This window comes from Populus alba, chromosome 19 (genome assembly GCF_005239225.2).
Source record: "Populus alba chromosome 19, ASM523922v2, whole genome shotgun sequence".
Lineage (NCBI taxonomy): Eukaryota > Viridiplantae > Streptophyta > Magnoliopsida > Malpighiales > Salicaceae > Populus > Populus alba.
The window spans coordinates 20451706-20479042 of NC_133302.1; the positions used below are offsets into that span (position 1 = coordinate 20451706).

General features: G+C 30.9%; 2 protein-coding genes and 1 long non-coding RNA gene across 4 annotated transcripts in view; 1 reads left to right on the forward strand and 2 right to left on the reverse strand.

Annotated features, from left to right (window-relative positions):
• LOC118030114 (large ribosomal subunit protein uL18) overlaps positions 1 to 8104 on the reverse strand; it is a 91645-nt gene extending 83541 nt beyond the window's left edge. The window contains exon 1 of the mRNA XM_035034111.2: positions 7961 to 8104. Within this exon, the coding sequence (XP_034890002.1) occupies positions 7961 to 7963 (3 nt within the window). The 5' untranslated portion in view covers positions 7964 to 8104. The remainder of the gene's footprint in view (positions 1 to 7960) is intronic.
• Positions 8105 to 10150: 2046 nt separating this feature from the next.
• LOC140955107 (uncharacterized) lies at positions 10151 to 10930 on the forward strand. Its single transcript, XR_012168833.1, has 3 exons — positions 10151 to 10218; positions 10618 to 10648; positions 10847 to 10930. It is a non-coding gene; the product is annotated as an uncharacterized lncRNA (long non-coding RNA).
• A 1333-nt stretch (positions 10931 to 12263) lies between these two features.
• Positions 12264 to 17532, reverse strand: LOC118030106 (disease resistance protein RML1A-like). Of its 2 annotated transcripts, XM_073406768.1 has the most exons (6): positions 17300 to 17532; positions 16736 to 17254; positions 14638 to 15718; positions 14228 to 14533; positions 13031 to 14143; positions 12264 to 12946 (listed from the first exon to the last, which is right to left on the reverse strand). In XM_073406768.1, exons 1-6 carry the CDS (start codon positions 17494 to 17496, stop codon positions 12365 to 12367), a joined length of 3798 nt encoding a protein of 1265 aa, XP_073262869.1. In that variant the 5' UTR covers positions 17497 to 17532; the 3' UTR covers positions 12264 to 12364. The 2 variants fall into 2 exon arrangements, with proteins under 2 accessions (XP_073262869.1, XP_034889994.2); XM_035034103.2 differs by having other exon boundaries at positions 16736 to 17532.
• Positions 17533 to 27337: the final 9805 nt, after the last annotated feature.

A 27337-nucleotide genomic window follows, 5' to 3' on the forward strand; every position in this document is an offset into this window, starting at 1 on the left:
ACGAGACCCGGGTTTTTTTTTTTTTTTTTAAATGTGGGATAAAAAAAATTTTGGTTTAAATATTTCAACTTAATATGATAACATAATATCTTTTCAATATGGGGTTTGAAGCCCTTTCATATATACTCTATGTTTCCAAGAAAAAAATCATGTTTTTTCAATGTGGGATAGAAAACCTTTTGGTTTAAATACTTCAACTTAAAGGGATAACATAGTATCTTTTTCAATGTGGGATTTGAAAGCCCTTTCATATATATACTCTATGTTCCCATGAAAAAAGTTATGTTTTTTCAATGTGGGATTTGAAACCCATTAGTATATATACTATATGTTCCCAAGGAAAAAAATCATGTTTTTCCAATGTGGGATAGAAAACCTTTTGGTTTAAATACTTCAACTTAAAGGGATAACATAATATCTTTTCAATGTGGGATTTGAAACCCTTTCATATATATACTCTATGTTCCCATGAAAAAAGTTATGTTTTTTCAATGTAGGATAAAAAACTTTTTTAATTTAAATACTTCAACTTAAAAGCTTAACATAATATCTTTTTAATGTGGGATAAAAAACTTTTTAAAATATTATTTTAAACTTCATTATTTATAATATGTATAATCTATATTTACATGAATTTTTTCATATGAAATATTAATTTTTTTTTTAATTATTACGGGTTAATCCGGGTCAACCCGGGTTGACCCATGAAACCCGAGACCCGGCCCCTTGGCCGGGTCAACCCCCGGGCCGGGTCAACCCCCGGGCCGGGTTTAATAACTATGGCTGAAACACTAAATCCACCTTTTTATCTCTTATGCATGATAAGCCCATGAAAACTGAAATCATTGCTTTGTCTGTAAAAACAAAAAATAAAAAAACTAACAGCTTAGTAGTTTATTGTACATTAAAGACACATCTAATTGTGCATTAAAATAATGACGTCACTATTTTGCTCTTTATAAAATAAAATCATTTAATCAGTTATTAAAAACAATATTTTTTTTATGTGATCCGTTTATTATTATCATGTTAAATGAAGATAAATAAGTTTTTTAAACATTTTTAAAACTAGGATTATGGGTGTTTTATTCTTTTAATATTTTGATAGTATAGTGAAATGACTATATTGCTCTTCAATGCAAAAAAATTAAAAATAATGTTCAGGGTTTTTTTTTGTATTTTTTATCATAGCTTTTTAGTTACAATCAATGTAAATTAGAAGCATTTTAGTTTTTTTAAAAAATATAAATATGATTAAAAAATAAAAAGTGGTTTGATGCTGGTGTTTGGGAGATGCTCGTACTCTTTGAGCAGCACATGCAACATCTATCAGCGGACAAACACTGCTTTTTATGACGATGTTGGAAGCATTACAACATCCTTTTTCTAGTGGTCAGGTATATATGCATGGCTTTTTTTTCGTTTCCTCCTTTTTCTCTTTCTCCTAGCCTCAAGTTTCATGTTGCCTCTTTCAAAAAAGTAAATGTGTCATGTTTAATTTGTATTTATATCAATTGTGTTCTTATTATTTTTAATTACTATTTGTTTTGCTTAAAATGCATTTTAAAGTTGATTTTTTCTTCAATTTTTTCTTTCAACATTTTATTTCTCCTAGTCTTTCAAACAATAAAGTTAGGTTGTCTTTTATAGTATCAACAATGTTTTTATAAATTTTTATTTTTTTAGTTTTTTAGTTTTTTGTGTGTTTTGATGTGTTGTTGTAAAAAAATAATTATTTAAAATAAAAAAGATATTATATTAATGTATATTTAATAAAAAAACACTTTAAAAAATAATAATTAATTTTTTTAACGTTATATTATAATGATTATGATGATTTGATCGAGAAGAACTTGTTAGACAACTAATTTGGTAATGTAGTTATAGTTATTTTTTTAAAGTATTTTTTATTTAAAAATCTATTAAAATAATTTTTATTTTTATTTTTTTAAAATAATTTTTATATTATAACATCAAAAATATTTTCTCATGTACATAGGTTGCACATTGTTGACTCCTGTGAATTTAATATGTACAAAAAGCTTCAGGTTATTTTTTTTTTTGTGATTTGGTAAGGAAAGGCATCAAGTCTTCGATCCAAGTGTTTGAGCGTACAGAGGACTTCGTTGAGTTTCACATTATATTGTAATAGGAATTTTGTTTTAAAAAACCTGCTATTTTAAATTATGATTTTAATATAACCGTGATTTTGCAAAATCACAATCTATCCAAATAATTTGGCAATGCCTTTTCTTTTTTATATATATACAAGCATATTGGTATACACTCCGCAACAACAAATCAATAGCAATTATATTTTTTTTGAAATATAAAAAATATAAAGAATAAAGATAATATATTAAATGTCTTGGGTCTGATAGCAACCCAACTCTATGCGGTCCTGATAGCAGTAAAGCCCAACGCTATTAGATCATAACAAAGATAGGGCCTAACCTTATTGGATCCTGCCTTACAACATTGGCCAATAATATTGAGTCCTGATAGGTAGCAAAATCCAACATTAGCAGAAAAATATTCAACCAACCCATTCTCAAATAAAAAAATATATATATAATCACCCAACTTTTGTACAATATACAAAAAGTCTCATCAATTTATTTTCATTTTATCATATGAAAAAAAAATTACATAAGTGAAAAGAAAAACAATCTAAAGAGATAAAAAAAAATTTTGGATATATCTAGGTTTGGCTAGGAGTCAAATCCCATAACTATATATGTTGTATATAATTAAGTTTAAAGGATTATTTTTGAAAGAATTTTATATCACATTAAAAAGAGACTATCTTATTCTTATAAGTTGAACCTATTACTCTCTTATTGTGAAGTTATCTTCTGCCTAAAATAGATGTTTAGCAATTAAGAATCAAAAGCTAAACATGTTTATCTTGCTAAACCCACAGCATGACCCCCAACACCTTAAACAGGAAGTGATCATCTCATAGCATTGTCTTTAACAGGTGGTTGGACATAAGCATAGAGAACAAATATAATAAACACAATAATGAATTAAGAGAATTTTAAACTTAAACTCATTCAGCAACCTGAAAGGAAATTTAGCTTTCAACCCATTCAGTTGAGAGAAGAAACATAAAAGCAGCAGAGATGGTAACTATTACAGGCTAATTGATATCAGAGATCAAAATAATATAAAAAAACAAAAAATTAATTTAAAATAAAAAAATTAAAAAAATTCAAATCCAAATATTTTCTCACAACATTATAGAGGGTGCACATTGCTGACTTCCCATAAATTTCTTATGTACAAAAGGCTCAAGGTCTTTTTATTTGTGATGTAGTAGGAAAGAGCATTTAGGAGCTGTTAGTCTTTAAGACAGAAATAGTGTTCTTATAAATTTTGATATATTTTTTTTTAGATTAATTTTTTTTAGTTTTTTCGGTTTGTTTTAATGTGTCGATACAAAAAGTAATTTTTTAAAAATAAATAAAATAATATATTGATATATTTTAATTGAAAAACATTTTAAAAAAGTAACTGTCATGTCACTCATAAACACCTTCCATATCTTGACTCCAAGTGTGTGTGTGCCGATGACATTTTTGCTTTCATAGTATATCATAATGATTATGATGATTTAATTGAGAAGAACTTGTTTGAGAACATGTTTTGTATTTTGTCAATTTTTATTTTTTTAAAGTTTTTTTTACATGAAAATATATTAAAATAATAATTTTTTTATTACTTTTTAAAATTTATTTTTGATATTACCACATCAAAATAATATAAAAATAAAAAAATTAATTAAAATAATTCCTAAAAATATTCCATGTACAAAATGCTTCATGTCCTGTTATATGTTTTTTTGTTTTGTTTTTTTTATTTGGTAGGGAAGGACATCAAGTCTTGGATCCAAGTGTTTGCTCGTACTGAGGACTTTGTTGACTTCACATTATATTATAATGGTTATTATTATTTCATTGGGAAGAACTTGTTGTGCATAGCTTTCGAACCTGTATAAAGTGTTGCGTGGATATCGCCAAACAATCACAATAACACTATCCATCAATAGCCGGTCACCTTGATTCGTCATTGATGCCTTTTCTTTTGACGTCCGGACATCCTTATTCCACCCTCTCTCATCTTATCTATGTGCAACACCGTTAGTTTCTTCAATAAGCTTCCTTCATCCTTACCTTTCAACAAAAACAGCTGTTTTGAAATCCCATAATAATTTTTTTAAAAAATATATTTTTTAAATAAACTAAAATAATATATTTTTTTAATTTTTTAAAAATTATTTTTAATACCAACATATTAAAATAATCTCAAAATAAAAAATAATAATTTTAAATAATTTTTTTTTAAAAAATTATCTAACCCACCTAAAACGCAGTGCCAAATATATGCAAAATCAACGAGCATAACTTTTAGAAGAAAAGAAAAGGGAAACACAGAATATTCAGTAGTCAATACATTGAGAACTCATTCAACCTTGGCTCACTAATTTGACAAGTCTAAGCTCTAAACACCAAGAAGAAAGAAATTTTGATTCACTGTTGGAGCCTCGCATCCAGCCTCAATTCTTTTTTAAGCAGTGCATGAACACAAGGAAAACCTTGATTAATAGCAAACCATGCATGTAGGCGGATTCCACGATTATTTATGCAAGCCTCGACACGTTTATTTATCAAGTGTACAACCTCTCTCCATATATTCCGTACATAATGGAACTATTTCATATTCGAAATCAATCCAGGTAGGATGCCAAAACTTAATTTGTTAAGATTGATGTGGTAAATTCATCTTGCAGTTGTAGGTGCCTGCTCGAGTATTTCCAGAATTTTTGTGCTGATTGGTTCACTATCTAGTCGCGAATGGTGATTAGCTAGTTGCACGTTCGATCTGTTGAGTCCAACTTTTAATAATAGTCTACTTAAACAAGCTGATCGCCAACCAGAGAGAAAAAGTGAAGACATCGTGGTAAGACCAAGGAAACATGTATGTTTCGTAGGAAAGGGGAGATGTTAAATAATCCCTGAAAAATATATTACCATACTTGGTCATAATATTCAAAATGTTCGACAAACCTAGTTAATTTCTCATTATCTTCACCACTCAAGACAGCAACACCGTAGGCAACTGCCTCATCTGGATTGATGTTCTTGTAGAGATCCTTCCCAATGAAAAAATATTGCAATAAATGTTGCACCATGGGAATCCTATTGGAACCACCAATAAGAACAATATCATTGATGCTGCTTTTGTCCATCTTGGCATCCCTCAAACACTTGTCCACCAGATTCAAATCCATCTCAATGTTAGCCTGAGTAGAGGAAGAGAGGCTCCTCTTCATCCTCTCACAAGCAGTACTCAACCTCTTGAGGGCCATGGCATTTCCACTGCTATCCTTCTCCTTATTCCTCTTCCAAAATTCCTGAACAAAGTGCTTCATCATTCTGTTATCAAAGTCCTCACCTCCAAGGCGGGAGTCTCCAGCAGTGGCCTTCACCTAAGAGATATTCCCTTTAATAGTAAGCAGGGTGACATCAAAAGTACCACCACCCAAGTAAAACATTCCTCTCAACAACAATAATTGCCCTCTTTTCAAGATCATAAGCCATTGCAGCAGCAGTGGGCTCATTAATGATATGCATGACATGAGACCAGCAATCTTGCCTGCATCAGCTGTGGCCTGTCGTTGAGGGACATTGAAGCAGGCAGGGGCAATGAGTATTGCAAGCTTCATCGCACTGCCAAGGTAAGCCTATGCAATTTGATGCATCTTTAAGAGGACCATTGAAGATATTTCTTCAGCTGCAAACTATTTCTCTTCACCGTTGTAGTTGACCACAATCAAGGGCTTGTCACGAGGAACTTCAAGGACTTTTAATGGCCACTGTTGGATGTTGCTCTGCACAAAAGTATCACTAAATCTCCTGCCAATCAACATTGTCGCATCTTTTAACATATAGATGTCTAAAACCCCATCATTATTGACTGACTGATAACAGTAAGCCAATTCACTATCAAGTGATTGGCCAACCTCCTGCATTACTCCATTTTGATGTGATCGTATGAAAGAAAGCACCAGCAAAATCATCGGTGTACATGATTTCACCCCTGCAATCCTATTTTTTAAATCATAAAAACATGACACGCTATAAAAATAAAATAAATTAAATTAAAAATTTATCCTTTTAATTTGATTAAGAAAGTCATCCTACAACTATTTTACATTTATTTAAAGCAAGTTACAAGACATGCATAAACTCTTTTGTAAAATTGCAGGTCTCCATTCGGCCAGGCCAGCACTAAAGGATGGTGAGAATTGAGAAGAGTCGCAGCAACTCAGACAACAAATAGAAAATTACAAAGAATTGAAGGGGTTATGGCTAACTCCACAAGAATAAAAGAGCCACCGCAAGAAAATAATACTATAAAGAATCAAATTAAAAAAATTGATCCCTCACACGTATATTAAACTTGGTGGACTCTTGACGGATTAATTGGGGACTTCTTGACTCCAAATGTAATTTGGGTTAGAGTTTTTTTTTTTTGTCAAATCAACATATCAATTCACTCACGATATGATTAGCTTTATCAAATCTAAATGAGATTCAAACGAGTTAATTTTAATAATTTTTTTAATTAATAGAAGCAATAAAACATGTTACCAAAAATACTATAGAGAATACTATGGATATAGACTAAAAAAAACTATTCATTGCGACACTTTAGTTACATTTTTCCCCTTTTAAGAAAAAACCAAAAGCTTATGAGTTTAAGGGCAATTTAATCTTTTCGCATTGGTCGTTAATTATTTCACCGGAAACATATATGGAACCAAAAGCTTATGAGTTAAGGGCAATTTGTTTTACTAGGATATTAATTGAATTATTTTTTATGCATAATAAAATGATTTTTTTAATCTTCATATAAAAAAAAAACTAATGTTTTTTATTAAGGGTATTTAAGTTTTTTAAATACAGTAAAAAAAAAACATATTTGCTCTTAAAAATCAAGAAAAAATCAATCATTAGTCTAGAGATAGTTTTTGTTTGTTGACATCAGTTTTTTTTGTAAATTCCAAAACTATAAAAGGCAATTTGATCATTATAAGATGATTAACTAATTTTTAAATATTAAAAGTTATGGACAGATGTAGTTCACACGTCATTGCATGAGATGTATTTGTGCTCACGATGTGCGTGTGCCTCATGTGGTTAAATCTATCCTTTTAGTGAAGATTAATTGATTTGTCGCTGACGAGTCATTTTTTATTTTGTTACTTTTTTCTTTTTTTGTGCTTTATTTTACTGTTTTCATATTTATTTTTTTGTATATCAAATATTTTAATTCTATTTAGTTATTTATTGATCAAATATTAATTTATTTAACTTCATGTATATTTAAGCATTTTAATTTATAATTAGAATTTTTTATATTAAAAAAACTAATAAAAATTCTATATATTTAGTTTTTTTATTAAAAAAATTTAATCCATAACAAATACTAGTTAAATATTTAATTTGTTTTTTTAAAACAGTATTGTTTTAGTTTTAAAAATAAAACTAAAAACAATTAGTTTTGAAATTTGACTTTGAAATCGGCTAATCAGCGAATCGAGCTTAGGATTCGATCAGATCCCAGGCCCGTATGAAATCTATGATCGGTACCCACCTGAAAAAATAAGAGACAGAGAAAAACCAAAGAGATGAGCTAATGGCATTGACAAGCCACACGATTCGATTCTTTACAATGATATATATACATATTAGCACAAGCCCATTTCTAAAAATTCAACAAAACCTTAATCTCTACTTAAATTTTAGCTTTACAGAGAAAAAAAAAATGATATTTCTATCGTAACCAAAGCTTTTTAAGACTAATAAAATGAAATCTAAAAACAATTCTTCTTTTTAAGAAGAAGTTAAAGAACACATGTAATGTAGTTGAAAGCTAGGGTTTTGAGAGTCACCATTGTAGAAGCTTGATCTGGGAGAGGGAGAAAGGGAGAGGCTAGACAGCCGGTAGGGTTTGAGGGAGAGGTGTGAGAGATATAATGGAACTTATTATAAACCCTATTCCCTATTGGCTCTTCAGATGAACGGCTGAGATTAGATTTTTTGTAGCAGCAAGGGTTTTGTTGATTTGTGACTGGATGGCGTTTTGGTCATTTCAACCACCAGTTTAAGCATACAAAGCCCAATTCGTTATTTTAGGCTGAAGGCCCAAAGTCCATGGAGTCAATAAAAAAACAAATTTTTTTGGGTGAAATAGAACATTGGAATCATAGTTATGGAGTCAATAAAAGACTCATTTTTTTTTTATTATTAATATGATAGTTTGGATTGGTTTGTATGTATTTCAATTAATTTTATAGGACTTGAAGTTAACGACCATGTAAGTCTCTAGTGGTCCTGAAATTTATGAGACTCGAATTGATAATTTCTAAAAAAACAAACCTAGAACCTGACCAATTGAATTATACTCCTTAAAGTTGACGTAATCTATTATTAAATTATTAAGACGGTGATTAATATTACCGTTGTAATTATTTTTTTTTAAAAAAATTATATTAAAATATTTTTTTTTATTTTTTAAATTTACTTTTAATATTAACATATTAAAATGATTAAAAAATATTTTTAAAAAAATAATTTAAAGTATAAAAAAATTCAAAGTGCAGTTTAACTATAAAAAATAAACAATATCTAGGTTAATTTATGGGGTTGCTGAATCAATTTTAATTAATTATTTTTATAAAAAAATATTTTTTTAGAATTAATCAAAATAAATCAATTATGTTATTATAAATTTAATCTGATGAATAAAATTTTACCAAATTAATATTTTTACCTTTTCAAATAAAAACTTAACTCGCATAAAGCTTCTCATCACGGATTTTCAATTCAACCCACTAAGAAAAGTGGGGTTTAATAACTATAATAAATACATTTCTATTATGCAACCAAAACTTCAACGTCTTCTTGAACCAGCCTGGAAAATCAAGTCCTCCTGTCATGATTTTAAATACACTTCTCTCAGTGGCATGACCTTGTAAACTATTTTGTTTCTGAATTTTTTTTTCTTAACATGAAACACATGAGGACATCTCCCCTTTTTCCCTAATATCTCCGTCACCTCATAAGATTAATCTCTGTAACCGAGAGCCTGTAGTTTTCACGTTAAGTGACTATCATGCTATAAGCGTAGATCGAGTGGAGAGAAATGCAGACACAGGGTTAGCTATGGCAACACAAGAGGGACATTTTCAGGACTTCGTATTGTATCATGTGATCAGAATACACACTCTGCAGACATTTTTAACTGCCATCTATGTTAACATGTCTATGGAGGATAGAGATCCCAACCAAATGGGAAAAATTGAATTCTACAGAAACGAAGAATTGCTGTGTTCTTACAGAATTTATCAAGGCCTTTTGACAACTTCACAGTTGCTCCATTCAGAAGCCAACGCTTTTTAGAATCCTAGTCTATTTGGTAGGAGGAAATTACCAGAGGAAGATGTAAAACAACAGGGGTAGCAAAACGAAGGAAAAGTTCTTGGTCAAAAACAAGAACAGAGAAGAAGGGAAGCCAAAAATCCAATGGCCGTACTCTATTTCCTCTCTCGTAGAGTAGAAAGAACATGAAAAGAGAAGAAAAAAACCTAGAAGAAGATTTTTCAACTTCAAAGATATTGTGTGAGTTTCATAACTTGCATATCATTTACTTGTGATGCTAGGAATAAGCAGATAACTACCCATATCAAGTCTTTTCTCTTGAAACTCGGAGGACTTGATCCACCATTGGAACTTGGACTCATGATAGGAACTGGCTTGAGAAGGAAACCAGAAGGCCGAGAAGGCACCAAACCATGAATTGGATTTAATACACAACTAAATTGAGTACTTTATGAGCTGATTGAGAGAGATCTTGGCACCAAACCATGAATCTGATATTTTCATTCCACAAATGTTTCCAACACAAGTTTTGAGGTAAAATAGAATGATAAGACACATGAGCAAATTAACATTCAATCTGTGCTATTCTTTTCATGGATTGAAAATTATAATTACAAGTATTTTCTGGAAGTGCTTGATTTTTTTGTGCAAGATCTAAGCTTTTCACAATATACTTGTGAGCTGTGACAACTTGGCATCATTTGAGGAGGCTGAAGCAATTCTAGAAGATATCAGACCTTCTCCAGTGCAAACACTTGGGTATGGTGTGGTAAGAAATCAGATTGCTTTTTGTGATACTGCACTATGAGTAATCTATTTCAATCATTTCTGCTATTTTGGATTTCTTTTCCCCAACTAAAGCCATTTTTTTTAAAAAAAAGGATATCTTGTATCTAGAGAGATGTGTTTATGGTATGGGAATGATCTTTCTATTTTGTAGCATGGACATAAAAGAATTACAGGTTGATTTCTCTTTATTTTGAATTTATGCTTCTGTATGGTCTAGAGACATGCTTCCACAAAGATGTGTATATAATTAACTAGAATTACTCATGTTGTTTACATCATGTCTTTATTAATCATCAATCCATGATTGAGAAATATCTATTGCGTACCATGCAAATGTCCATTGCATCCTTTACTTACACTATATTTATGCTGTGGACAGGGTTTTGCTGCAGCATCATATGCATTGCTAGGTTTGTACACTTTCTTCCTCATGGACAGGCTCTCTATTACTTTTCAAGAACGACTCCCCAAAATGTTATGGAGTTTGAAATACTTCAGTTGTATTATATAGAACCAATGATATAAATTTTGATTTTCTTTATTATTTTTTTCTTTTTTGTTGTTTTCCTCACATTCTTCTTGCCAACCAAGCTTGAACTTTGTTTCAGAGTGGGAGAAGACCTTACAATTTATTGCCATCATTGGCTTCAGTCAAATATACTTTTATTTGTTATAGTGCTCTGGTAAATGTTACTTTCACACACACATAGATGTTGATTTCTAAGTTGATAATGATTAAAACAAACTTCACACATTATGATATTGTGCTAGTACTCAGATCCTTTGATGCAATCCCTAAAAATAGCATGTATACGACCATTAAGCTAGATCTCCTTTGTCTATTTTGCATGTGTCCTAGGGAAAGTTTTATGTCATTACTAAATTTAGTTAAGTGAACCTTGAGTTTCTTTAATTATTGGTTTCTCACACTCTGCCAGACTATTTATCAGCGGGTTGCTTCTTACAATGGCCCTGAAGACTTTAAGTAAGATGTGAGGTATAACCCACTCCAGAAATCTTTTGTCCTTAGTGTATTTATGGTGTAATTGGCACAATTTTGTAAATCATAATGGAAGCCAGGTTTGAAATCAAGTCTATTTATTCATGCTCAATGAATTATATAGAATCATCTTAGATAGACAGGTGTCATATGTTAGTACAACATTATTTAGCAAATAACATGTTTACTGGGATGATGAGTTTTTATTAACAAAATGAACCTTGGTGTTTGCACAGTAAAGGGCATGGAAAATATATATATATATATAGCAAATCTCTTCTGTGTCTAAATGTTCTTTCAACACTCGGTTCTTGACCATGTTCTAATCATGTCAGAAGTCTGAGTCGTGTTGATAAGCAAACTGCCTATGACATTGGAGTCAAACTCTTATGGATTGTTGAGATCTTGATTAACTAGGATTTCAAACGCTTCTTTGAATGCGTTTGCTCTCTCTTGTTAGACTTGGCGTCTAGGCATTTTCATGGGCAGCAGGAAAACTAGAAAACAATCGCATTGGTTTACCTACATCACCTTTATCTTCAGATGTTCAAAACCGGGTGCTGCAAGCTGCTGCAAAGCATGAATCCCAACCATCTGAAGCTGAAGTTCTGAATCCATCACCTGAATCAGTGATTCCATTAAATGAGAAAGTAGATCTTTCAGAAGCATAGGCATCGAGGCGGCGTTTATTGGAGTGTGGTGTATAATTATTGGAGGCGGCATTAAATCTAAGAAGATCACTTGGCTAAATCTAAGAAGAGGTCTAGGTTGTGGTGAGTAATCAATCTGGTAAACACACTCATAACTTTTAGACGCCTTCAATTTTGTCAAGAGATTCTATGGATCTAGTTTTAAAATGAAGCTGGTTAGTTGTAAATGTCCCGAATTCTTCTAAATTCGGTTCAAAAAATGTTTATTTAAAGAGTTCTAAAATATGCAATAGCAAAATCTTGAATACTTGCTGTTTTTCTTTTGTTGTTAGTATTCATTAGTTAGATGGTTGTTACAGTTAGTTGAGGAATTAGTTGAATAACAGAAAGTTAGTTCGTTAGTCAATTACAAGGGAAGAACAATATTTACAGCTATCTTGAAAACCAAGTAATAATAGAAGAACAATTTGCAGTAATTACAGAACTCTCTCTCCCTTTGTATATTTTTTTCTGAACCTTATGATCGTGTCCGCCGATATATTTTCATCAAAGTGCAGATACACCCCACAGCTTTTCAACTCGAAAGGCCTTCGGATCTCATGACCTTCGTTCTTAATTCCCTTGATGTCCACTAAATGGTAGAATTTAAATGTAACTTCATTGCCAGAATATTTACGTAAATGATTTCCCAATCCGCGCGAGTAGTCTAGAATCATGTGATCTGAGTCACATGTCCTCAAGTAAGAAGGAAATGCTTGAAGGCTTTTCTGGGAAGCTAAGACGACTTCATCATCACCATCATGCTCACTGTTTTTACTCTTAACATGGTAATCAAGATATAATTTAACATTAATATCATCATTGACTTCATAAGGCATGTCCTGGGAGGGAGGAGGGAGTAGAAAGACAAGGCAGAAAGCAATTCCCATGAGATGACGACAATTTGAGGGCAACTGTATGGTGAGTGAAGATCCAATTCCTTTGTCACCGAACCATTCTGGAATTTCACTCCCCGGTAGAACCATTTGCATCATGCCAATTGGGATCACCTCTCCGGACTGTAACACAAAAGTCACATTTCGAAAATGTGATGAAGCTAGCTACAAAGAGAGAAGAAAGAAAGACGGGGTTAAGAGGGATACCTGAATTTTCAAATGCATTGCCTCTATCAGTTGTTTCTGATCCAATTTGAAGCAATTTGTAAAATCGCTTGGAGTCATTAAACTTTTGATATTGAAGATTGATATCGCGGTTTCTAGTGATGCACAGTCATGTGTTTTTAGAAACATCAGCAAAGAGGGAAGCTCAGGTAACACTTTAATAGGCGTTCCATCTAATTCTAGAGTCTTCAAAAATATCATATGCTTAAATGATGATGAGGGTATCTCTTTAATGCTTGATTTACTCAAGTTAAGACTCTTCAAAGAATTCATAGGCACTGTGATTTCTGGGAGGCTCTCAAGTTCTGAGCAACCACTCATATCCAACGTTTCGAGTCTTGTGAGAAACTGGATTGATGAGGGTATCTCTTTAATGCTTGATTTACTCAAGTTAAGACTCTCCAAATATTTCATAGGCACTGTGATTTCTGGGAGGCTCTCAAGTTCTGAGCAACCACTCATATCCAACGTTCCGAGTCTTGTGAGAAACTGGATTGATGACGGTATCTCTTTAATGCCTGTTTTACTCAAGTTAAGACGCAGCAAAGATTTCATAGGCACTGTGATTTCTGGGAGGCTCTCAAGTTCTGAGCAACCACTCATATCCAACTTTTCGAGTCTTGTGAGAAACTGGATTGATGAGGGCACCTCTTTAATAGCAGTTCCGCTTAGACATAATACTTTTATATCCCCTGAAATCTCTGGAAACTTGGTCATCTTTGAGCAACCATTTAGAGAAAGATATTCCAACTTGCTAGTAACTGATTGTGGAACTTCTTTGATTGAAGTTTCCGCCAAACATAATCTTTCCAAATTTTGTGAAATCGTTGGACACGTGGTCATATCTAGGCACCCACCTATAGAAAGTATTCTGAGAACCTTTGAATCAAGCATTGGAAAACTTCTAAGATTATAGCAACCACGGAGATCAATTTCTTCCAGCTTGTCAAGATATTGAAGAGATGACGGAACCTCGGTTAAACTTGGACAGCCCACAAGTATTAAGGACACTAAATTTTTTGCCATTGATAGATCTGGCAATTCCGTCAAATATGGAGAGTCAGATAGGTCAATTGTTCTTAAATTTCCAACATCCTGTCAACAGAAAAAGGCATAATTAGAAAGTTAGCACCTCCAACTTCATATTTCTTATCATCATCTGTAGCAATTAAATCATACCTTTACTCCTGTCCAAAGTTTTTCAAGCTTGCTTCCCTGTAGGTCAAGCTCGACAAGGTGTTCAGCACGAAAAGATGGCGGCAAGGATTTTGAAGGGAATCCATGCCATTGCAAATATCTCAGCTCATTAGGAAGATATTCGAGGCCAGTAGGAGGAAGGTTCATTGCAAATTCATCTTCTTGGAAGAAATCAACGAGATCGAAACTGAGAAATCTAAGACCATCCATCATTGCGAAGGCATCAGATTTCAAGTGTACGTGTCTCGGTAACCAGTCCAAAGATATGCCTTTAATTTTTCGAGTTCCCTGTTAAACAAGAATAAAGAATAAACAAACAATAATACAATCTACTCAAACACATCAACTTTTGAGCAAATACATGAACGACAGTCAATGGCTGTAGCTCTAACCTTATTTTCCTCCAATACTTGAACGACATCAGGAAGATCACATAACCTGCTACGTTCGCCAGGAAAATCAGATTCTACACGAACAATGTTTAATGCCATTTCTCGTAGTAAATCATGCATTTCTAGACTGTTACGAGAAGTAGTTATGAGACACTTATCAATGAGCGTGCTTATATCGAAAATCACAGACCGACCATAAAGGCAATCTAATATTCTTGTTGCTTCGTCTTGCTCCATTTCTATGAAGAAATGTGCTATGTCAAGAAATATGGATTTTTGTTCTGAATCCAACCCATCGTAGCTAATTCTCAACGCCTTTTCGATTTGAGGGTCCTGGGCTAGTTTATTCAATGCACTGTGCCATTCTTCGATGCTTTTACCATAGAGAGAGGAACCCAAAACTTTAAGAGCCAACGGATTGCCTTGTACATGCCCTGCAATCTTTTTTATCAAGTGTCTTTGATCAATTGTGGGGATGCAATTCTTCAAGGCTTTTGAGCTAAAGAGTTGGATAGCTTCTTCATAGTTCAACCCCTCAACCTCGTATGTCTCATCAACTACATTCTTAAGCACTTGCTTGTCCCTGCTTGTTATGAGAACTTTACTGCCCGCACCAAATGAACTGTTTCGTCCATCAAGCAAATCTCCCCATTCTTCCAAAGCCATTGAATTATGCACATCATCCAGAACAATAAAAAGCTTTTTACGACGAAGTCTATCCCTCACAAAAGGATCTTGAAAACTCAAGAGGCCCCTGTTCAGAATTTCTTGGCCAAGCAGCTGTGAAAGAAAGCTTCTTTGCAAATCAGATTGTTGCCTAAAGTTTTCAAAAAAGATTCCTTCAAATCGAGAACAAACCTTGCTGCACACAGCTTTAGCAATCGTTGTCTTACCGATACCACCCATTCCCCATATCCCTATAATGAGAACATCTGGAGAATTTATATTTAACAAGGACTCAACTTTGCTAACACGAACATCAATTCCAATTAGACCAGCCGGAGTACTGTGACTTGAAGACATGGCATGCAATTTTTCCAAAACATCTCCAACGATTTTCTCAATAAATTCAGGCTCCAGCCTGACAAACAAGAAGAACACACACATAATTGTTAGTCAAAATGGACCGGACAAGAAGAAACATATAAACATAGGAGACACGTACGAATAATTGAGCATCATCATCGGCAATGAATAGTGTTATTGCAACACATGAATCGATCATCATTGGCAATGGATAGTGCTAAAAATACATGACATTCTATATTAATCACTTTTACATGTATTCGGGGTTTATCTAAGAAAATCAATTAAATGCAAATGCATAAGATGTTTTCTCATATCATCTTAATTTATCATAATAGAATCACCTCTATCAATATTATTTAATTTTTAAAATGTCATTATCCTTTTCACCTCAAATAAATAGAATATTATTTAATGACAAAAGAAAACATTGTCTGTCCTTGTAAAATTTACCGTAAGGATAAAAAAAAAATCTAAAAAATATATATTATTTTTTATATAAATACATCAAAATAATCTTAAAAGACTAAAACATATTTAAAATAAAATAATAATTAAAAAAAACATTTTGAAATATAAAAACAAACAACCACTTAAAGCCTTAATATTTATACAAGCGTTTTGCTACAAATAATATTTTTTAAAAAATTATTTTTAATATAAACATATTAAAATAATTTTAAAATACTAAAAAAATTAATTTAAAATAAAAAAATTAATTTAAAATAAAAAAATTAAAAAAAAAACACAAAACAAACAACCACTTAATAACTATACAAACATTTTACATTAAATAATATTTTTTTTATTTTTTAAAATATTTTTTAATATAAACACAAATAATATAAAAACACTAAAAAAATAATTAAAAAAAAACATTTGAAAACACAAAAGAACCAACCACATAATATCTATACAAGTGCTTCGCTACAACATTTTCAAAATCAAATAAAATAAATATGAAATAAATATGAATTCACAGAGCTCATCATTCTCAGTAATTTTAAATTAAATTTCAAATCCTCAACAAATGAACGAATATTTTCTCATGGGATATATTTCAAGAGCTTACTCAGAATTCCCTAAGCTCCATCCAGATAGATTGGCTGCATCCTTCAAAGCGTCTCTGAAGCTTTGCTCTGTGTCCATCGTCAAAGCTTTCTCCTTTATCAATCTAGCCAATGCATCCCCAAAGCTTCCTGTTTGATTTCTTACATGGGATGGATCCACCTTGTAGAATACCGGAATAACTATCTGTACATTATTTCTTCTACGCTCAATAATCTTAGCAAGCTCCTCTAAGCACCATTTGGAAGATGCATAGTTTGCAGAAAAAACAATCATAGAAAGCTTGGCCTCTTCAATTGTTCTCAGAAGTGATGCCGAGATCTCATCTCCTCTCACAAGCTGATTATCTATGAAAGTTAGGATTTGTTTCCGGTTCAAAGCGGCATAGAGGTGGCTGGTAAAATGAAAACGAGTGTCTTCTCCCCTGAAACTAAGGAAGACATCATATTTATTTCCTTGTGGCTGGCCGATGGTTAAGGTGGAAGGAGTAGATGGGGATGGAGAAACAAGGGCGGTGGTTAAGGTGGAAGGAGTAGATGGGGATGGAGATACAAGGGCGGTGGTTAAGGTGGAAGGAGTCGATGGGGATGGAGATAAATGACGGTTTCGTATGATGAATCTCCAGATATAAGCAAACACTTCGAAGAAACAAGAGTAATTAGACTCTGGTGGTAAGGTAGGCATGGAGGGAGAGAACGGAAGTAACTCAAGGAAAAAAGATGATTTCTTAGGCTTTACGTGTTGAAGACCTGGAAATTTAGGCATGTATAATTTATAGGCATCAAATCCTGTTGATTTCCTGGAAATTCCCCGGTTACAAAGTGATATGATAGGAAAAGGCATTTATACGTTGTTTTGTTTTTATGGTATTCCCAGTGTTTTTATAAATTTTAATTTTTTTTTAAAATTAAATAAAATTTATTATTTTAATTTACTGATATAAAAATAATTTTAAAAAATAAAAAAACATATATATATATTCTTGTTTATGATATCACAGCTGTGATAGATACCTTTTTTAATATTTCAAATGTATTAGCCATTCACTTGGCGGAGTAGCAGATCTTCTCTTTAACTTTTTTATTATATATTTTTTAAAAACACTAAACACTTCTGTGTGTCCCACATCGATCATTCTTTAGTCTATTAATTTTTAATTCAAATTCTGTTATAATTTTCCAGGAAATTACGAATTTCTTGTCTTTGTTCTTTAAGGAACGGTTGCCTTTGATAATGGTCATATCAAAATCTGTCAGAGCACTTTTTAGAAATATACTGTGTTTTATAAAAAAAATAATTTTTTTATTTAAATTTAATATTTTTAAATTTTTTTAATATACTAAAATTAAAAATAATTTTTTAAAACATAAAAAATAATATTTTAACGCATTATAATTTCCCTAGCAGCCCAAGCGAGCTGTCATGCACATGGAAGGAAAGGCGATTTTATCTTTGCTTGTAAATAATGTTTTTATAAATTTTGATTTTTTTATTTTTTTTTTAAATTATTTTTTTAAAATTTTTTCCGGTTTGTTTTAATATGTCGGTTTGTTTTAATATGTCGGTGTCAAAAACAATTCTTTAAAAATAAAAAATCCATTGTCTTAATATATTTTTAAATAAAATACACTTTAAAAATAATTATTACTATACTTGTAAAAATTTTCTATATCTTCAGTCCAAGTATTTGCCCTACGGAGGAATTTTTTGCTTTCATGTTATATTATAATAGTTATGATGATTTAATTGAAAAAAACTTGTTAGAGAGCTTATTTGTTATTGTACTAGTGATTAATTTTTAAATTATCTTTTTATTAGAAATATATTAAAATAATATTTTTTTACTTTTTTAAAATTTATTTTTGATATCAGAACGTCAAAATAATATAATTAAAACATAAAAAAAATTAATTTAAAATAAACAAAAATAAACAAAATTCAAATTCAAGTATTTTCTCTCGGCATTACGGAGGTGCACATTGTTAGCTTCCTGGAAATTTTCCATGCACAAAAAGCTTCAAGTCTTATTATTTGTGATGCGGAAGGAAAGGGCATTTAGGCTTTTGATTGTCTTTGTTGTGTAATCATTGTGTTAATAAAATTTGAAATTATTTTATATTTATTTTAGATTAATTGTTTTTAGTTTTTTTTTAGTTTTTTTTGGTGTTTTGGTATTTAAAATAATTCTTTAAAAGTAATAAAAAAACATTATCTTAATGTATTTTTAATCAAAACATATTTTAAAAATCAATTTTTACTACACTCATAAACACCCTCTATATCTTCAATCCAAGAGTTTGCACATGCCAAAGATTTTTTTGCATTCACGCTATTGTATAATGGTTATGATTATTTGATTGAGAAGAACTTGTTAAAGAATCTATTTGATATTGAGATAATAATTGTTATACAATATAATTTTTATTTGGAAATACATTAAAATATTTTTAAAAATTTATTTTTAATATCAATATATTTAAACAATATAAAAAATTAATTAAAAATAAAAAAATCAAATCCATGTATTTTCTCAGACGTTAGAGAGGGTGCACATCTACTTGGAAATTTCCTGTGGACAGAAAGGCTTAATGTCTTGTTATTTGTTTTTCTTTTTGTGATTTGGTAGGAAGGGTATCGAGTCTTCCATACAAGTGTTTGCACGAACTAGGACTTTGTTGACTTCCAATTATATTATAGTGATTATAATGATTTCATTGGGAAAAACTTGTTACTCTGCCCCAATAATAGGAATTTTTTAAAAAACAAATTGATACAGTTAGAGAAATATATAATATGGTTTAATTTTATTTAAAAAAGAACATAGTTTATTTAAAAAAACTGCTATTTTAAACTACGATTTTAATATAAAAGCGATTCAAAATCACAATCGTGGTTCTGTTTACTGCTTTTGGCAATATAATTGGCATGCAGCCATGTAATAATTACTTCTTCTTTTTAGATGCTTTCTTCCACCTCATTACACACAATCTATTCAAATAAATCGGCAGATGCCTTTTCCTTTTTACTTTTATATATATTCATTTATTGTGAAGAAGAAGAGAAGAATAAGTCGTCTTGAAGGAGAGTGGAAGGGACGGGGGATCATATTGACGAGGACGACGACTTGACCTTAAGTAGTCTTCCCGGCAAGTGCTTGGGCAGCGTGTTCGGGAAGCTGAGTTTGGAAATTACGTGTTTCTCGTCATCATGACTGTTGACGAGAAAAAGAAAGAAGAAGAAAAAGAAACAGTAAAATAATTATTTTTTATCATTTAACTAACTAGAATTTTTTTATAAAATTCATTTATTATTGTAATTGTCATTGTTGTAATTATCAAATACAAAATAATTTTAAAACATTTGAGAATTACAAAAAAATAATTTAAATATTCTTAAAATAAAGTTCTTAAAACTAATATCCATGAGTGTTTTGGTCTTTTTAATATTTTCATAACATAAATAACTATATTACTCTTGAAAAAAATAAAATAAAATAAAAAGAAGTTCTTAAAACTTTATGATTTTTTTTTTAATTTTTCCGGATTGAACCGAGTTAACCCATGAAACCCAGGACTCGGTTCCTTGACAGGATCAACTCCCAAACCGAATTTAATAACTATGATTTTTGCATGTCGATGACATTTTTGCCTAGCATTATATTATAATGGCTATCTTGATCTGATTGAAAAGAATTTGTCAGAGAAACTGTTTGTTATTGTACGCAGTAATAATTATTTTTAAAGTGTTTTTAATTTGAAAATACATTAAAATAATATATTTTTTTAATTTTTTATATTAACACATCAAAAATGATATAAAAAATAATAATTAAAAATTAAAAAAAAAATCAACTTGATAGAATTGTTTTACCCCCACCATTTTCATGATGTGAGCTTGCATGTCATTTTTGGCCTCCATCCAACCTTAAGCAGAAAAACAAAAGCGAAAAGAAATGCTCTTTCTTAAAACCTTGATCCAGTGACCTTAGTTTGGATTAGATTTAAATTCAATCAGATGAAGATTAACCCTATTCATGAAAATTTAAGATTTAAATTATTAATCAGATGAAAAATTAAATTATTCTAGTGTTAGTGTAGGGTTTAAGTAATAGACTGCCACTAAACTAAAAGCGTGTTTGGGAGTATGATTGTTGTTGCTTTTCAAAGTGTTTTTCACTTAGAAAAGCATGTCAATAATATTTTTTTTATTTTTTAAAAATTATTTTTGAGATCAGCACATCAAAATGATTTTGAAAACATCAAAAATATATTAATTCAAAGCAAAAACAAATTCAAAATTTTTCAAAAACGCTTTTAAAAAGCACTCCCAAACAGACACTAAGCTACTTAGATACGCTCAAAACAATTAAACTCTTATTCATGAAAATTTAAATTATTTCTTTGTCAACAAAGAGGGCTGGACAGCTTGCTATGTCTTTTAATTAAAATTAAAATTAAAATTAAAAAAAAAACTAAAAATTATTCTTAATTATAAGAGACAAAATAACTTTTAAACATATTAGAAGTACAAAAGAATAATTTAAATGTTCTTCAAACAAAGTTCTTAAAACTAATATCCATGAGTGTTTTGGTATTTTTAATATTTTTATAACAGAAATAACTATATTATTCTTGAAAAAAAATAAAATAAAGAAGAAGTCGTCTTGAGTAGGGGTCTTCCAGCGGGCAAGTGCTTTGGCAGTGTGTTTGGGAAGCGAAGTTGCCTTGACATTACGCAATTATGTATTTCTTGTCTGAACGGTGGCTTTCGATAATTAATGGTCATAATGATTAGAGACAAATTAAGTTTAACCGTTTTAGAAGCACTGAGGAATGTTTCAAATATTGTTTAAAGTAAAATTTTAAAAACTAGGATTCATGGTGATAAGCTAGCAAGAATTGTTACAGAGATGAACAAGAAGCAAATAGAAGTAGAGAAAGATGCTGCTGTAATGCAGAGGAAGAAGAAAATGTTTATGTGTATTATTCACTGTTTACATTCCCAGCACTGTTACATTCATTTTATATCAACAAAAGGTGAGAAGCTTGGTTACGTATTCTACTCAACTATAATAGAATTCATTAACTGTCTAACCATATTAACAAACTTGCTAACCATTATATTCTTTATTCTCTTTGACAGGTGGCTGAAGCAGAGCCTTTGATATCTTGACATTCCCCCGCAATCATATGCTTGGAGGAACCAAGCATAAGATTGGAACAGAGACGTTGAAATAATGGAGTGGAAAGGCCTTTAGTGAGAATATAAGCAAATTGATCAGGAGAAGAATATGTTGTTGAAGCCATAGAATCTGGAAACATGGACCTTGAAAAGGTTGAGAAATGGTTGACTGCATGTGAAGAGGAGAGTTGGCTTGAGGAATATAACAGGGATGACAATTGATACAATGCTGGGAGAGGTGCTCATCTGACTCTCAAGCGTGCTTCTTTCTATGCTTGAAGAGTACACCATATTATGCCAGGAGAAAGAGGAAGAAAGACGGAGGCAGCGGGATCAGAAGGAACATTTTTAGAGTTCAAGAGATAGAGAGGAAGAGAATCACAGATTTGAGAAGAGAGTTGAAGAAGAATTTTTCAGTTTGACAATATATCAAAAAGAATCACAGATTTGAGAAGAGAGTTGAAGAAGAATTTTTCAGTTTGACAATATATAAAAAAGAATCACAGATTTGAGAAGAGAGTTGAAGAAGAATTTTTCAGTTTGACAATATATCAAACATATGATAGGCAGATTGATTATTATGAAAGAATTGGTTTAATCAGACGATAATAATGCCAGAAACAGAGATTAGCAAGATATTAGAAGCAGTGAAATCACAGGATCACAAGATATTAACAATCCTAAGCTCTGATACCATGATAAGCTAGTAAGAATTGTTACAGAGATGAACAAGAAGCAAATAGAAGTAGAGAAAGATGCTGCTGTAATGCAGAGGAAGAAGAAAATGTTTATGTGTATTATTCACTGCTTACATTCCCAGCACTGTTACATTCATTTTATATCAACAAAAGGTGAGAAGCTTGGTTACGTATTCTACTCAACTGTAACAGAATTCATTAACTGTCTAACCATATTAACAAACTTGCTAACCATTATATTCTCTATTCTCTTTGACAGGTGGCTGAAGCAGAGCCTTTGATATCTTGACACATGGGTGTTTCGGTAAAATAATTAAAGTAAAATTTTTAGTTATAATCAAAGTGATTTAGAGACATTTGCATCTTAAAAGCATCCATGTGTTTTTGAACAGCACATGTGACATTTCTCCGCAGATCAACACCGCCTTTTACAACTATATTAAGAGTGTGTTTGGTATTGCGGTAGCGGTTGCGGTTGTGGTTTAAAAAAAGTTGTTTTATAAAAAGTACTTTTAATAAGGTTGGTTTGAAAAAATAGGTGTTTGGTTAAAACTGTGGTTGAAATTGAGATTTAAAAAAAAGTAGTTTTAATGTGTTTGGTTAAGAATGCTTTTGAAATTGAGGTTATAAAATAATTTTAAAAAATATATATTAATATTAATGGTTTTTAATTTAAATATTATGGATTTAACTATTGCTATTACATCATGAAATAAATGACACTTTATATATAAAAAAATTATTTTAATAAAAAACTATCTACAATTTCATTACGTACAAAATTCATCCGACAAGAACTACAAAATTAGGTAAAATATTATCAAGAATAAAATTAAGATTACATTACGAGTAAATTTAATTCACCTTAAACTAATTAAAAAAAAATAAAAAAAATTATTGTTCATGTGAACATTACAAGTGAAATTAATTACTTACATAGGTGTAATAATAAAAAAAAAAAAAAAAAAAAAATGTTCTGTGAACAGTGGAGGCATGCTCCACTGTTCACTGAACAGTGGATGCATGCCTTCACTGTAATAAATAAATATATTAAAAAAAAAAAAACTGTTTTGTGAATAGTGGATCGTGATCCACTGTTCACAACAGTAGCATAACTTTGGACGCGCAAAAAGCAGGCAGGAGCTGCTTCTTCTTTTCTCGCGTTTTAAACGCATCTGCACGTGGGACCCAGTGAATAGTAATATGCGTTTATTAATTACCAAACGGCTTATTGTTTGAAATCGCAGGAAACGTGGAAGCCACCACGTTACCAAACGGGCTCTAAGAGTATGTTTAGCAGTGTAATAATGGTTATTTTTTAAATAATTTTTTGTGCTGAAATACATGCTAATAATATTTTTTTTTTATTTTTTAAAAATTATTTTTGACATCAGTACATCAAAACAATCTAATACATACAAACAATATTAAATTTTAATAAATTTTTTTTTTGAATTATGTGGAAACGAACCGTGTTCTCAAATACTTTCTAAAATACGTGTGTATGACCGCGGAATGGTTTGCCTCCAACAATTATTGCTGTAATTAGAAGAAACATATATTCTCGTGTATCATCATATCACAACTGTGAGATAATTTTTTTAATATTTCAAATGGATTAGCTGTTCCCTTAGCGTATTAGCAGCTTTAGGATCTTTTGTTATTTTCTCTTCAATTTTTTTTATTATATAAACACCTCTGTCCCACATTGGTGACTTCTTGGGAATTTCCCATGTAGAAAAGGCTTCATGTCTCGTTAATTATCAAAACAAGACAAAAGAATGAGAGAGGAAGGGACCGGGGATGGCCCAATCCTCTTCTTCATGCTCCTGCAATAATTGCTATATTGAAGGGGACGATGACTTAAACTAAGTATCTGTTGTTTGGAAGGAAGTATAGTTGTGATTTTTTTTTAAAAAAATATTTTTATTTTAAAATAAATTAAAATGATGTTTTTTAATTTTTTTTAAAAATTATTACATCAAAACAATTCAAAAAAATATAAAAAATATTAATTTAAAAAAAAATCTAATTTTTTTAAAATCATGGTACGTTTCAGACGGTGTCAGCAAATGCAGATGCCTTTTCCTTTTTTCATTTTTATCGGCAGATGTCTTTTTCTTTTAGATGCTTTTTCCCTTTTCCTTTACATATATAAAGAAAAAAGAAACACGTAATTTCAAGGAAGACTTAAGGTCAAGTCGTCGTCCCCACCAATATGACTATTATTGCCCGAGCATCAAGAAAGAGGATTGGCCCATGCTTTGGCAATTTGGCAACTTGATAGAATGTTTTTGAATTTTGACCCATTTTCATGATGTGAGCTTGCATCTCATTTATAGCCTCCATCCAACCTTATGCGGAAAAACGAAAGAGGAAATAAATACTCTTTCTTAAAACCTTGATCCAATGACCTTAATTTGGACTAGATTTAAATTAAAATAGATGAAAATTAACCCACAAAACTACTAAAACTAAGAACTATGAACATATTTTTGAGACTTTAACTGATGACAGAATGAACCATGAACAATTAGTGCTATTAATGGTCATATAAAAACTACATATACATCAGAAAATAAAATTACAAATGCATTATCCCACAAAGTTTAAGTCTTGAGTAACAAAGTTATCTACACATACCATGCATTGATTATATGAGAACCTGAAAATAAACCTAATAAGCCTTCAAAGTCCAGGTCTTTAAAATTAAGAAAAAAAAATCTTCATGTGAACTGAGCATATGAAAATAATAAGAGAAAAAGAGGGAACCTGCTAAGGGGTTTACTGATAATTAATCTTCATGTGAACTGAGGGCACATTTTGTTTTATCCTTTTCTAAAACTTTTTTAATTTTTCCAGTTTATCTTAAACGTTAGATTTACTGATAATTAAATTTTAGATTTTTATTTTTCTCCGTGCGAGGTTATCCCTTTGTATGCAGCCCCGTTAACAGTTAATCTGCATTACATGGGACATGGAAAGTGAGCTCAGAATAGGAAAAAGATGTGAATTTGTTGACTACACATTATATTATAATGGTTATTATGATTTTATTGGGAAGAAATAATGAGTTATATTACTCATTATATTAGTCTGCCCCTATAATTGGAATTTTTTTTTAAAATGATACAGTTAGAGAAATAATATGGTTTAATTGTTTTTTAGAAAACAACATAGTTTCAAAAAAATCTGCTATTTTAAATCTTGATTTTAATATGTCTGTGATTTTGCAAAATCACAATCTATCCAAATAAATCGGCCTTTTCCTTTTCTCCTTTATATATATTTATTTATTTATTGTGAAGAAAAAGAAGAAGAAGTCGTCTTGAAGGAGAGAGGAAGGGACCGGGGATGGGCCAATCCTCGTCTTCATGCTCCTGCAATAATTTCTATATTGAAGGGGACGATGACTTGAACTAAGTTTCTGTTTCGAAATATTGTTGTGGTTTTTTTTTAAAGTGTTTTATTTTAAAATATATTAAAATAATATTTTTTAAATTTTTTAATTTTTTTAAAATCATGAAAATAATTTAAATTATACAAAAAATATTAATTTTTAATAAAAAAAATTTTAACTTTTCAAAAACACAATTTACATCATGTTCCCAAATAAGCATATGCATATGCCTTTTTCTTTTTCCTTTTTTATCGGCAGATGCCTTTTCCTTTTTAGATGCTTTTTGCCTTTTCCTTTATATATATAAAGGAAAAGAGAAACACGTAATTTCAAGGAAGAGATAAGGTCAAGTCGTCGTCCCCATCGATATGGCTATTATTGCCCGAGCATCAAGAAGAGGATTGGCCCAGGCTTTGGCAACTTGATCGAATGTTTTTGAATTTTGACCCATTTACATGATGTGAGCTTGCATCTCATTTCTGGCCTCCTTCCAACCTTAAGCGGAAAAACAAAAGAAGAAAGAAATACTCCTTGAAACTTTGATCCAGTGAACTTAGTTTGGACTAGGTTTAAATTAAAATAGATGAAAATTAACCCACAAAACTACTAAAACTAAGAACTATGAACATATTTTTGAGACTTTAATTGATGACAGAATGAACTATGAACAATCAGTGCTATCAATGGTCATATTAAACTACATATACATAAGAAAATAAAATTACAAATGCATTATCCACAAAGATTAAGTCTTGAGTAACAAAGTTATCTACACATACCATGCAATGATGATACGAGAACCTGAAAATAAACCCAATAAGCCTTCAAAGTCCAGGTCTTTAAAATTAGAAAAAAAAAAAAATCTTCATGTGAACTGAGCATATGAAAATAATAAGAGAAGAAGAGGGAACCTGCTAAGGGGTCGTAGAAGCCAACACCTTGAAGGTGTTTGCCATCTCTTGGAGTATGGCTATCAGCAGCAACAATTCTGTAAAATGCCCTGTTTTTGCATCCCAGTCTTGCTAAACCAATCTTCACCGCCATTTTCTCTACTAAAATAAATATCTTAGTATTGGGTTGTGACTGATTTTATGAGCTTTCTTATTATCATATAGAACCAATGATATAAATTCATGTTTTCTATATTTTTTTTTTCTTTTCCTTTTCGTTGCTTTCCTCACATTCTTCTTGCCAACCAAGCTTCAGCTTGGTTGCACAGTGGAAGAAGACCTTATAATTTACAATTTATTGCCATCATTGGCCCCAATCAGGTATACTCTTATTTGTTACAGTGCTTTGGTCAATGATTTCTAAGCTGATAATGTTC

Coding starts and splice junctions, on each gene's coding strand:
- LOC118030106 (XM_035034103.2), bottom strand. CDS start 17,496: ATGCCTAAATTTCCAGGTCTTCAACACGTAAAGCCTAAGAAATCATCT. Junction 15,719..16,735: donor TGGAGCTTAGGGAATTCTGA/GTAAGCTCTTGA, acceptor CTTGTTTGTCAG/GCTGGAGCCTGAATTTATTG. Junction 14,534..14,637: donor AAGTATTGGAGGAAAATAAG/GTTAGAGCTACA, acceptor CTTGTTTAACAG/GGAACTCGAAAAATTAAAGG.